Source organism: Scyliorhinus canicula, chromosome 9, assembly GCF_902713615.1.
Source record: "Scyliorhinus canicula chromosome 9, sScyCan1.1, whole genome shotgun sequence".
Lineage (NCBI taxonomy): Eukaryota > Metazoa > Chordata > Chondrichthyes > Carcharhiniformes > Scyliorhinidae > Scyliorhinus > Scyliorhinus canicula.
Genome location: NC_052154.1, coordinates 132,182,643 through 132,195,524, shown reverse-complemented (window position 1 = coordinate 132,195,524; position 12,882 = coordinate 132,182,643). Strand labels below are relative to the sequence as shown.

The 12,882-nt window shown below is 49.3% G+C and overlaps 1 protein-coding gene across 5 annotated transcripts in view; it reads right to left on the bottom strand.

The window, feature by feature from the left end:
• pgghg (protein-glucosylgalactosylhydroxylysine glucosidase) overlaps nt 1–12,882 on the bottom strand; it is a 94,508-nt gene that overhangs the window by 54,447 nt on the left and 27,179 nt on the right. For all 5 annotated transcript variants that reach the window (XR_005461896.1, XM_038807615.1, XM_038807617.1 and 2 more), the window contains 3 exons: nt 11,467–11,677; nt 3,754–4,189; nt 1,382–1,501 (listed from right to left, as the gene is read on the bottom strand). Coding sequence is in view for 4 of the 5 variants with exons in the window: in XM_038807615.1 (XP_038663543.1) it covers nt 1,382–1,501; nt 3,754–4,189; nt 11,467–11,677 (767 nt within the window). In the remaining variant the exon portion in view is untranslated. The remainder of the gene's footprint in view (nt 1–1,381; nt 1,502–3,753; nt 4,190–11,466; nt 11,678–12,882) is intronic.

Below are 12,882 nucleotides of genomic sequence, written 5' to 3'. Positions count from 1 at the left end.
TAATAAATGTCACACTAATGTAATAGGAAGTTATTCTTCTGAAGCAGAGGAAGGAACTTTACTCTATTCACTCCTGCTGTAAAGTGCATGTATGTTAAAGTCCAACAAGTGAAGTATCAGGTTCAGCTTTAATGTCCTGCCATGGCGGCACGGTGGTGCACTCGTTAGCACTGCTGCATACAGCACCGAGGACCCAGGTTTGATCCCAACCCCGGGTCACTGTCAGTGTGGAATTTGCACATTCTCCCCGTGTCTGCATGAGTCTCACCCCTGTTGTGTTATGCTGCTACGGATAACACAAGCTGCTTCCTTGTAGTCTCTACGAAAGTATGCTCCAGAGTATGAAATGAGTTCAACGTGTTTATTGAACTATTAACACAGTTCTTAAATGAGTTTAACACTCTGCTAATCTACCTTTCTAGTAACTCAGAATAACTATACCAGCTTGCTCTCAGCCACGTGCTGGGGTGTGATGCTGCTGATCAACCCTGTCTAATTCTCCAGATGTCTGTCTGTGGAAAGAGGCAGAGCCTGTGTGCCCTGTCCTTTTATATGGATCGTGTAGTGCCCCCTTGTGGTAATGCCACCTCTGGGTGTCCTGATTACCCATTGGTTGTGTCCTGTTCTAATGACCCATTGGTTGTAAGTCTGCATGTCATGATATCTCTGGTGTTCCCTCTAGTGGTTACTTCGTTGTAGTGTATTTACATTAACCCCTTGTGTATATACAGTGATGCACATCACCACAACCCCCACAACCCAAAGCTGAGCAGGGTAGGTCGATTGGCCATGCTAAACTGCCCCTTAATTGGAAAAAAAACAGAATTAGGTACTCTAAATGCATTTTTTTTAAACCATAATATCCTGCCAACACCTCCTACATTGCAACCCTCATCACAGTCAAATAATCTTCTGACAGTCAAGTTATCAAATGTAACCATAGCAGTCATTCGGTTCTGGCTACACAATTTTTCCCTGAAATATGGGAAATAAACCAATTATATTAGCAGTTATTCATCAATTGAGACTTTCCGAGGTTTATGGTCAGATGTTCTGGATCACCCCGGTTTATTGGATAATGGAAAATCAGGTGGCGCACAACACGTATTGGAAAGAAACCTGTCTGATGTTCCTCCGTGAAATTAATGAAAGGTACGTACCTATGCAAATCTCAGCTCTTAAGGTCAATGCAAGGATCATTTTGCTCTTTTAAGAATGAAAGTGTGACAGACATGAAGAAAGCCGTTTCACTAACACAGCCAACATATGGAGAAGAGGAGAAAAGACGAGGAGCGGAACCCTGTTACAAGTAAAGGCAGGTGTGAGATAGTAAGTCTACAATGTGAAAAGGAACTTAATTGTCCTGTTGCCACTTGCTTACCATATATCCTTCTTGTCTTGCAATGTACTTGGCAGCAGGGAGTGTACGAATACGGTTCTTCAGGAGGGTGCGTGCCAGCTCTGGGTAGAACACTAGCACATTCGGGTACATCCAGGTTTCCTGAAACAAACAATGTGAAATGTTTTAAAGGGGTTCTGCAAACTGTTAACTGGCTCGCAGGACTATTAAATTAATTAACATGGAGAATGTGATCCTAATGGCGTCCTGCCATTGATCAGAGATTGAGAGAGGCGTTTTTCAAATTAATAATACTAATTGGGTTCTCTGGTCTCAGTGTTTTAATGTACCACATGACATGATGAGAGACGAGATTTGATCTCCAATCCGTTCCCACATCAGCTGATCTCACCCAAATGCTAAGTAGGAACAAAGAATATTGGGTGGGATTGTCCCAACGGGAGACTAAGGGCGCGATTCTCCACTCCCCACGCCGCGTGGGAGAATCGCAGGAGGGCCCCCCGACTAATTTCATGACCCCCGGAGCCCCCCGCGATTCTCCCACCCCCCGTTCGGAAGAATCGCTGCTCGCCATTTTTCACGGTGACCGGCAATTCTCCGATCCGGATGGGCCGAGCGGCCTGCCGTTCGTGACCGTTTCACGACGGCGGCAATCACACCTGGTCGCTGCCGTCGTGAAATCGCCGTGAGATGCCCGTTTTGGGGCTTGTAGGGGGCCTGGTGGGGACTGAGCACCACAACTGTGCTCGGGAGGGGACAGGATCAAGATCGGTGCCCACCGATCGTCAGGCCCGCGTCTCAACGGGACGCACTATTTTCCCTTCGCTGCCCCGCAAGATCAAGCCGCCACGACTTGTGGGGCGGCTGACGGGAAGACGGCCACCGCGCATGTGTGGGTTTGAGCTGTCAGCCGTCGTGACATCAGCTGCGCATTGGAGCCGGCCGACCTGCACATGCGCGGCTGACGTCACTTAGGCGCCGCCGTCGCATCATTCTCGGCGCGGCCGAGAGTTACGGAGCGCCTCTCCGAGCCCCCCGGGTGGGGTGAATTCGGTGAGAGGAGCGGACTCCGAGGCCGTCGTGAAACTCGGCCGAGTTCACGACGGCCTTCACGATTTTTCCCGGGAGCGGAGAATCGCGCCCTAAGTGCCGACGCCAGAGTGTTTCACTCCGGCGTCGGAGGCCCATCCTCGCCCCCTATTCTCCCACCCCCAGGGGGCTAGGAACGGCGCCGTGTCATTTACGCGCCGTTCCTAGCCTTGGCGCCACGTAAAAGCGGCACCGCGTAAATTACACGGCCGGCTCTGCATAAATTACATCACCTGCGGATGCGCAGGTTGCCGTCCTCCCTGCGGGCGCCCTGCAAGAAATGTCGGAGTGATCTTGCGGGGCGGCGGAGGAAAGGAGTGCGTCCTTCAGAGAGGCTGGCCCGCCGATCGATCGCGGGCCAGACCCCTTTTGAGCGCCCCCCCCCCCCCCCCCCCCGGTGCTCGATTCCCCCCCCCACCCACACAGGCCGGCCCCGCAGCATTCCCACGCTGTTCACGCCGGCAGCGACCAGGTGTGGTCAGCGCTGGCATGAACCCGTCGTATTGGGCAGGCCGCTCGGCCCATCTGGGCCGGAGAATCGCCGCTCGCCCATTACAAACGGCGAGCGGCGATTCTCCGAGCGGCCAGCCATAAATCTCGGCGCGCCAGTTGTGGGGTGGGGGGGGTGGGAGAATCGCATGCGGGTGCCGGGGCGGCGTTTCGGGACTCACCCGGCGGTGGTGTTGGCGGGGGGGGGGGGGGGGGGAGGATTGCGCCCATTGTCTTTTTATGGGTTTGTGATTTTTGTTTCCCCTTGGTCCACAAAAAGGTTTTTTAGAAAATAAAAGATGATATTAGTGCTATCCAGTACATTAACCATTGAGCATATGGCTAACTGGGGAATCCACAGACAGAATCTTGTTGAGGTATCAGGGTCTAATCTGCCAGCTGGAGTTAGCGAGAGGCCTGCACTACCTCTTTTTGGGGATATCCGTCCGACCACAAGCAAATCAAACAGTGGTGAGGCCTTCTGCTCAGCAGCACCCATGGGAGGGCATGGGTGCTGCTGGGGGGACAGGCAACAGAGTCCTACAATCACGTAGCAACCCTGGCCTCATGTAAGTAATGTTTGGGGGTGGGTGGGAGGAGCAGAAAGGACAGCCACAGGCACTTTATATCTTCTCCACTGGCGGGTTCCTCAACAGAAATGGTAATACGTACGTTGCCCAGACTGTTGAAAATTGACTGGGATCAGATTCCACTCAGCTACTGGAGTAAGCAGAATTCTTAACCAGGAATGTTCCACCAAAATGCCTCCAAAGTCCAGCCGCATGATCTGGCTCTTCATGAACAGTATCTCTTACCTGATCCCAAAAGATGTGGCCATGGTGATCTTCTCCGATACCCCCATTGGAGAGGCCTCCGGGACTTAGTCCAATATACTGGAAGTCTGTAGGCTTCAGAGGGGGGAGATCACTAAGCAGGTAATACAGACACCCATACAGAGCCTGGTTTAGCCTTCTGCAGCCCGTCACATTGATGCAGCTCTGCTCCCACAGTGCAGCCCATGCCGCCACATGTGAAGAGTACAACTGGTTTAATTGAATCAGGGTCTGTCCTTCCACAAAACATTCCTTCACTTGCTCTTCTGTATCAGCCACTGCAGTGAGGAACTCCCAGGAATTTCTTTGCTCTTTTGGCAAAAGGGTCAAAGACTCTGAAAGCGGCATTACGATCATGTGGACACTTTGCCTTGCAGCTCCTTTGACCTCTGGGGTAAGCGTCTGTCCATAGATGTACCTAAATTACAAAGAAAGAAAGGCTTTTTTTTGGGAAGAGTACAAAGAATGATCTTAACTGACCTCAGGCAATGAGTTTGTAATGATACGTATAATCTAAGGAGAATAAAGGGTTAACAAGGTGATGTCCTTGTAAATCAACACTAGATGGCATCACTGAGTAGTCTTACAAAAGGTTGCGCTCGAAGCATTCTGGGAGAAGCTTATGGAGAAGGATAGTGCGAGGTTGAGTTAGAGAGTTGGTTATATTAGAGAGACATAATAGATTACTGTAACATAGATGCAATACTGTTATTTTGTTAGCTATTACTTAGGAGAGTGTGCGAACCATTTAAAGTGGTGTAAAATAAACTAGCTTTGTTTTAAAGACATAGCTTGATGTTCTTTGTAAACACTATGACTTTTAGCTATCTTGGAGAACAATACAAGGAACATCACACAGGTGAGGGGCTATAATTCATGAGAACAGACAGGCTGAAGTTGTCTTTTTTAGGACAATGGTTCCCAAATTGTGGCATGAGTATGCCTGGGGCTATGTGAGACATCACTGAGGAGGTATACAGGAACAATTGTCTAATGGTGGATTTAGGTCTAATGTAAAAATGTTAACATTTTTTCCTCATTTTTGAATTTTGCGTTTTGTGTATTTGTGTAATAAATGTTGGGATGCTCCCCAGTCTGCGCTTGGTCTACCTGTTGCATATTTCCTAAATGCAAGGACATAACGTGGCCCAATGGGAATTGGTCTCTGTGCGGTTTTGTCATTTGCAACCCTCAAAGAGTTTGTTGAACTTCTAACTGCAGGGTTGGAAGCCTCCTCAAAAGGTATTTCCTCCTTCAAACTACTTGGAAACAGAAGGGTCAGCTAGAACAAAGTACCATCCAGAAGCAGACCACCATCATCTACAGATACCTGCAGCGCAATTCCCCGGCCTCGTTGCGGTCTCGCTCAAGCGTAACGAGGCCTGTGACTAGCGAGAGAGGCATGCCGAGAGCCGAACAGTTTGCGATGCATTCGGCTCCCATAGGTGAAATCGAACCAATTATCACCACCTAAGCAGCATTTCCATACAATCAATGAGAGCGACCCATATCCAACAGCCTCCCATTACTCAGCGTCCTCCCCAGCAAGTGCTCATGCTGGGACCGATTAGTACTCATTTTGAAAAGCGTGAAACCTGGCACAAGGACTTCTGTGGGGAGCTGCGGATGCAAGTAGCCATCTTTGCTCACAAAGAACGCAGAGACGCTGGGATTGCCACTCAGTGCTCGGGGGGAGGGGTGGAAATCACTTGCAGCACCACTGTGCCAACCCTGGATCGTGTGTACCCATTCCAGGGCAACCCTTGTTCCTGCCTGTTTGCTCCATCGATCACCCATACCCCCACCGACTGCTGAGGCCTTTGGCTGCACGGCTGAAGGCTACTAATAAGAAATCGGCAATCGTGGTTAAGTGGGCACTTGAAATTTGCCAAGTGGATTCTTGTGGGTGGGCGGACCATGTAACATGTGGGAGTCATTGCCTAGCATCCGAATCACACCTTGATGCCTGGACATGCATGAACATGGCGTGAGGTAATACCACACGAGCAACAACCCAACACCCTGGGGATGGGACACAGCTCTGGGGACATGCCCACAATACCTGGAGGGATAGACAAAGGACTCAGGGACCAGCCCGCATTGCGGAAGTGACAAAGGCATCATAATGGTTGTGCAAAAAGGTGTTTAATGTGCCGTAGAATACCCCACTCCCGATGGTGCCATTCCCCCATCAAACCCCAACCCATTCCCCTCCCCTCAGTGATCCTCAACGTGCTTCGTCCTCCTAGCTTTATCACTATGTGTTGGTGTTTCCCCAGGATGCATATGAGAGGTGGAGGCAGCTTATCTCGTCCCGTGGCCCTTGATGCCTCTGGCGAGCGTCCTCTGGCGTCGGAGGGCCCCTGCTCACTTGGTGGCGACACATGCATAGCCGTGCTGCCCTGTCCTGTGTGCTGACCTCGTGATGCGGCCTCATCAGAGGGATGGGGCTCGGGGGAGCTGAAGGGCTTAATGGGGTGGGTTGCAGCAAGGCCATGAGATAATTTGATTAGAAAAAGAGTACCTGAAATCTGTTGTAGGACAGGGGCCAGTATAGGTCAATAATAGGCAAATGGACTTCCGGTGGTGGCCATATAGTGTGAGTAGTCGCATATTTGGTGGTTCCCGCTTGCAGCGATGTTTTTGCACCTTTTCCCTGGCTAACGGGTGGATGTGTTGAGGAAAAAAGGTGGAGGAGTGGTGGAAGGAGAGGGTGTACCATAGGTGGATAGATTCGTGGACCGGGATGGTTTTAAAAGGAGCAGTTGGAGTGAGAATCTGTACCTGCGACACAGAGAAGATGGCGGAGGATAAGGGACCTGCCCTACCATCTCAGTGGTTGGTGGAGCAGCTGGTGGACTTCTTGAACGAGAAGTTCATCCGGCAAAAGAAGGAGACTTTGGAGGACCTGTTGAAGACGGTGGATCCGATTAAGGCGGGGATCGACCGTCTGGAAACGATGCTGGAGTCTCAGATCCAGGCGATCCAGAAGGTGGAGGAAATGATGGGGGAGCACAAGGAGCAGCTCACCTCTGTGGCAGCCAAGTTGGGGGTAATGCGGTATACTCAGAGGCGGCTGCAGGAGAAGCTGGAGGACTGAAGAACCGGTCCCGGGAGCAGAACCTGAGGATCGTGGGGCTGCCGGAGGGCAGCGAGGGAGTGGACGCTGGCTGATATGTGGCTAGGATGGTTGAGAAGCTGATAGGAGAGGGGGTCCTTTGAACGATCATTGGAGATGGACCGGGTGCTTTTGAGGAAGCCGCAGGGAAACGAGCTGCCAAGGGCGATGGTGGTGGGGCTGCACCGGTTCTTGGATAAGGAGCAGATCCTGAGGTGGGCCAGGCAGATGAGACGATGTACCTGAGAGGGTAACGAACTTCGAGTGTATCAGGACCTGGGTGCAGAGCTGGCCAAGAGGAGAGTGGGGTTTAACAAGGTGAAGGCTGCCCCTTTCAAGAAGGGAGTGAAATTCAGAATGCTATACCCGGCACACCTCTGGGTGACTTATAACGGCCGTGAACCTTACTTTGGGACGCCGGAGGAAGTGATAGAGTTTATCAGGGACAATGGACTGGCAGGAGAAGGAGGATATTGTACTTTGGAGGAGGTGTTCAGTTTTGTTCCTTTTGGTTTGTTTTCTCTGTGGGCCATTGTCCTGGTTAAGAGTGTTGATGGGGGTTTCGGGTTATTGTTTTGTGGGGGAGTTGGAGGGGGAAAGAGTGACTGCTGACAGCTCCTTCAATCCCACAAAACGACCCCCAAGAAACAAATCTTTTAGTGTCCTAATTCCTTTCTCCTCCCATCTCCGAAAATTTCCATCCCACTTCCCTGGCTCAAATCTATTCTCAACGAAGCTATTACTACCAGACTCCCTGAGCATCTCCCCAAGGCCTTCGGGAACAGCGCTGTCGCTAGCGCCTTCAATCCCGACCCCCGACTCAAACTCTCCTCCATTCTGACCCATTGGGAGTCAACCCCTCTGACCCAGCTCCGTACCTTCTCCACATTCGCCGCCTGTAATAATACACGTTTGTGTACACTGTTAACGGCGCCACTGCCATTCTCGCCGGCCAGGTACTCCACAAGCCCAGTGGTGGTGGCACCTGAGACTGGAGGGGGCATCGGTGTGGGCACCAATTTGTAGGAATCACCAGTTTGCTCCGGGGGGGGGGGCTGGTTGGGGGATTTGTTCATCGACGGTGGCTTTCCGAGCTTGGAGGAAGAACTTGAGCTATCCGGCGGGAATGGGTTCCGGCATTTACAGGTGAGGGACTTTGTTTGGAGGCGGGTATCGTCCATTTTTCACCTGCCGCCCCAAGGGTTATAGGATAAGGTGGTGTCAAGAACAGGGGTAGGGGAGGGGAAGGTGTTGGAAATTTGCAAGGAACTGGTGAACTTGGAGGGAGCCCTGATTGGGGTAGTCAAGCGCAAGTGGGAGGAAGAGTTGGGTAGGGAGTTGGAGGTTGGGCTGTGGGAGGTGGCTCGGAGGAGAGTTAATGCATCCTTATCGTGCGCTAGGCCTTATCCAGTATAAGGTGGTCCACAGGGCAAATATGACTGTTGCCAGGATGAGCAGGTTTTTGAAGGGCTGGATGGTAGTTGTGGGCACTGTGCGGCTGGGCCTGCAAATCATGTCCACATGTTCTGGGCTTGTCTGAAGCTTGGGGGATTCTGGCAGGGGTTTGCCGACGTTATGTCGGAGGTCCTGAAGGTGAAGGCGATCAGAGTCCAGAACTGGCGCTCTTCGGAGTTTTCAGAAGAGTCGGGAGTCCAGGGGGAGAGAGAGGCTGATGTCTTGGTCTTTGGCTCGCTGGTAGCCTGGAGATGGATATTGTTAGAATGGAGGAACCCGGGGCCTCTGAAACCTGGGGTGTGGGTGAGTGACCTGGCAGAAATTTTCAGCCTAGAGAAGATAAAGTTCGCCTCGAGAGGGTCTGTCGAGGGGTTTGCCCGGAGGTGGCAGCAGTTTATCGACTCCTTTGAGAAAGGTTAGGATGTCAGCAATGGAGGGAGGAGGGGTTCAAAAGGGGGAGGCAGGGGAGTTGGGAAATGTGGGGGCGGGTTGGTCGGGTATTTTGTTGAGTTGGTTATGTACAGCCCTGTTGGTTGGATTTGGTTTGTGATTATAGTTGTTGTGTTAATAAATAAATGCCTCAATATAATAATTTTCAAAAAAATAATAGGCAAATGGAACTTAGTGCTGAACAGGATACAGGTTGTTGTGTTCGGGATGTGGGCGTTTGGAAAGGATGAGCGGGTAGAGGAAGAATCAAGACCGTAGGTGACAAAGAATGGATAAGAATTACACCGGCTGACAGTTGGTAATGTTGTACAGATGGAATGAGGTGGTGTTTCGGACATGGGATTTAAAACTCAACTCAGTATAAATAGCATAACGAGGATTCACACAGTTTGGGCTGAATTCTGCCATCAAGGCAGAAATAGTTTTTGAGGTGCGGATATTCAGATGGGTTTCCTCAGGAGCAGGTAGTCAAAGGAATCAGCAACCTGCTCTATTGAAATGGGCAGCCTGTGAAGGCCCCAGTAAGAGGTCTTTTTCAGAACCCACCAGCATTTTCCCAGGATTGGCTGACAGTCTGCTGAGGGTACCCAGGTGGCACTGCCAAGCTGCCAGGGGCACTGCCAGGGCACCCTTACCAAGGTGATCAGGTGGCATCTTGCCCATGCTGGGGATCGGGCCCAGGGGTGCCCTGCCCTTATGTGGTGGTGGGGGGGGGGGGGGGGGGGGGGGGGGGGGGGGGGGGGGGCTTGAGGAGCCATAATTGGTCAATTAGGAGTGGAGGCCACGGTGAGGGGGGTTTAGAGATTGGGGTGCCATTTAAAAACAGCATGAAAATGAAATGAAAATAAAAATCGCTTATTGTCACGAGTAGGCTTCAATGAAGTTACTGTGAAAAGCCCCTAGTCGCCACATTCCGGCGCCTGTCCGGGGAGGCTGGTACAGGAATCGAACCGTGCTGCTGGCCTGCTTGGGTCTGCTTTAAAAGCCAGCAATTTAGCTCAGTGAGCTTCCTGCACTAGCGAGCGGAGATCGTTAGTGTAGGAAATGGGACTAAATAATATAAAATAATAATCGCTTATTGTCACAAGCAGGCTTCAATGAAGTTACTGTGAAAAGCCCCTAGTTGCCACATTCCGGCACCTGTTCGTGGAGGCCGGTTCGGGAATTGAACCCGCGCTACTGCCTTGTTCTAATTACAAGCCAGCTATTTAGCCTACTGTGCTAAACCAGCCCCAGCCAGACTAAGTGCAGTTCAGCAGGATGTTCCTCACCAAGGCCCAAAAATTAAGCAAGTCTTGTTTAATAGCAGGGTCATTCTCAGCGCCGGGAAACACCTGGTTAAACAATCCCAACACGGGACTCTGTTTCATTTCCATTAGATCGGCCCTTATGATTCTAAGGGAGCAGCATTATGGCTGTTACTCCCATCTTTAACTGTGTCCACAGCATACTGTACATAATAACAGATCGAGAGAGTATTTGCATAATCAAACCACTGGTAACAATTTAGAAAGCTGTGCCTGGAAGACATTAAAAAGAGGAGGGATAATCTGGGGTTAGGAAGGGTAAGGAGGCAGGAGAAGAGCATCAACAAAGGTTTTGTTCACCCAATTGTGAAGTGCACAAACAATTGGCATTATACTTCAGTGTCCAATTTACTGAGCAACTTAAGGCTCAAACTATCACCTAGCACTATTAACAGTACACTCCTATGTTCAAACAATGACGTTATCTAACATATTAGTAGTGAGTTTAACACATTGTTTTATGTTGTATATGTCAATGATAATTTGTACATTTTATACAATACTTGGATACTAAAGGGATTAAAATACTAAACCCTGTAGTCAAACCGACAGTCAATGCAGTGGGGCTGAATTTCCACTGTGGATTTTCTGCACATTCCCTGTGGCTTCAGCAGAAAATCAAGACAAACTTTTCAAGAAAACGATGTAACTGCATTAATGCCATTTCTCTGTGGTTGCCCTGGCCCTTCTGATAAATTTATGGGTGGCGAATGGGAGACACTCATGGAAACCCCCTACCCAATGTATCTGATATTATCATCAGTCATGGTCTTAATGATTAGCCAATGACTCTTTCTGGAAACTATATGAGTACATGGGTGAAAAATGCAGAAAACCAAGTCAAGCTTTTAATGAGCAAAATGTAAGGGTATCAATATTGTAAAATAGCTGAAGTTCAAGGAGAGGGTGGCATTTTGCCCAAGGAATTCACAGAGGGGACAACAACAGGGTGTTATACCAAAAATAGTGGTGACAGGGAAAAAAAGCAAAGTAACAGGGTCCAAATGAGTTATGTTGTGTGTGTGTGTGTGTGTGTGTGGGGGGGGGGGGGGGGGGGTTATGTTGTGTGTGTGTGTGTGTGTTGGGGGGGGGGGGTCTAGACAGAAAAATATTCAAGAAAGAGCTGTGTTAACATGCATCCAGCACTGTCTTTACAATCCAACAGCCCGCTAACATTTACTGTCCACTTGAATGAGATACTGGAGGATTGGCAATGCCCATTGAACAAGACATTAGCAACTCCACTGGAGAATGAGGGAAGGAAAGAGGAAAAAAGGAGATTTTGATCAAAATAACACTATACGTGAAAGGTTTACTGCCTCAGGCTGCAACGTAGAACAGCAAAAATCATCCTCTGACCCTTACCTTGCTCCCATAAAGTCTGGTCCATTTACAAAGTCAATATTCTGGCTGTGGGGCACAAATGATGATTTTATCTGTACTGTGAACTGCTCCTTGGAAATGGTCAACCGTTCCAAAGTTATGGTAAGAACCATGAGATGGACCTTAGTGCGATGGGCAAATATCTGCTGGGTCACTTTGAAATCCTGTGTTTCTGTATTAAAGCAAAACATGCCTAGGCAAAGAAAAGCAGAAATCAATTATCGTTCGTACTGTTTCATCTTTCGGAGACTTGGGCAGAAAACGGTTAACATGTATTTTTTTTTAAAGTGCAGCTGCAGTTGAACAACAGCATCTCATGCATTTATTTACCTCTGTACTGGAATGCTAAAGCCGGCCTCTGAGGGAGGAGGATAATAATAATAATCATCTTTATTGTCACAATTAGGCTTACATTAACACTGCAATGAAGTTACTGTGAAAAGCCCTGAGTCGCCACATTCCAGCGCCTGTTCGGGTACATGGAGGGAGAATTCAGAATGTCCAAATTACCTAACAGCACGTCTTTCGGGACTTGTGGGAGGAAACCAGAGCACCCGGAGGAAACCCTGCAGACATGGGGAGAACGCGCAGACTCCACGCAGAAAGTGATCCAATTGAACCTGGGACCCTGGAGCTGTGAAGCAACAGTGCTACCGTGCTGCCCCGCAGCTAGGGGTCAATGCCAGTGTCAATGACATAGGCAAAAAGGGGGGTAAGGTCGTGCAATCAGCTTTTAGGTAGCTCGGAAAGAATAAACAAGCAGGACCTTAAAGATAACAATCACTGGATTACTCTTTGTACCATGCACCAGTAAGTGTCGAAATCGGAGGATAGAGCAGATGAATGCATGGCTGGAAACACGGTGGAGGGTTTTAGACTCGTGAGACATCGGGACCGGTTCCGGGAAAGTGTGATCTATACAGGCATGCCTCGATGCACTTGAACAGGGCTGGGGCCAATGCTGGACCCGTATATGGGATGGTTTTCGAGACCAAAACATTGAGGAACTAACCAAAGATCAAGCCATCATAAACTAGGTATTATGTAATGAGAAAGTAATAATTGGCAATCTAGTTGTGCGAGGCCCCTTGGAGATGAGAAGCCATAATATGCTAGAATTCTTCATCAAGATGGAGAGTGATGTAGTTGATTCTGAGACTAGGGTCCAGAATCTAAATAACGAAAACTATAATGGTATTAGGCATGAGTTTGTTATGATGATAATTATGTTTCTCAAAGGGGTGACAGTATATAGGCAATGGCAAACATTCAAAGAGCGCATGGGTGAACAGCAACAATTGCTTATTCCTGTCTGTGCAAAAATAAAATGAGAAAGGTGGCCATTTCATGGCTTAAAGGGAAATTAGAGATAGTATTAGATCCAAGGAAGAAGCATAC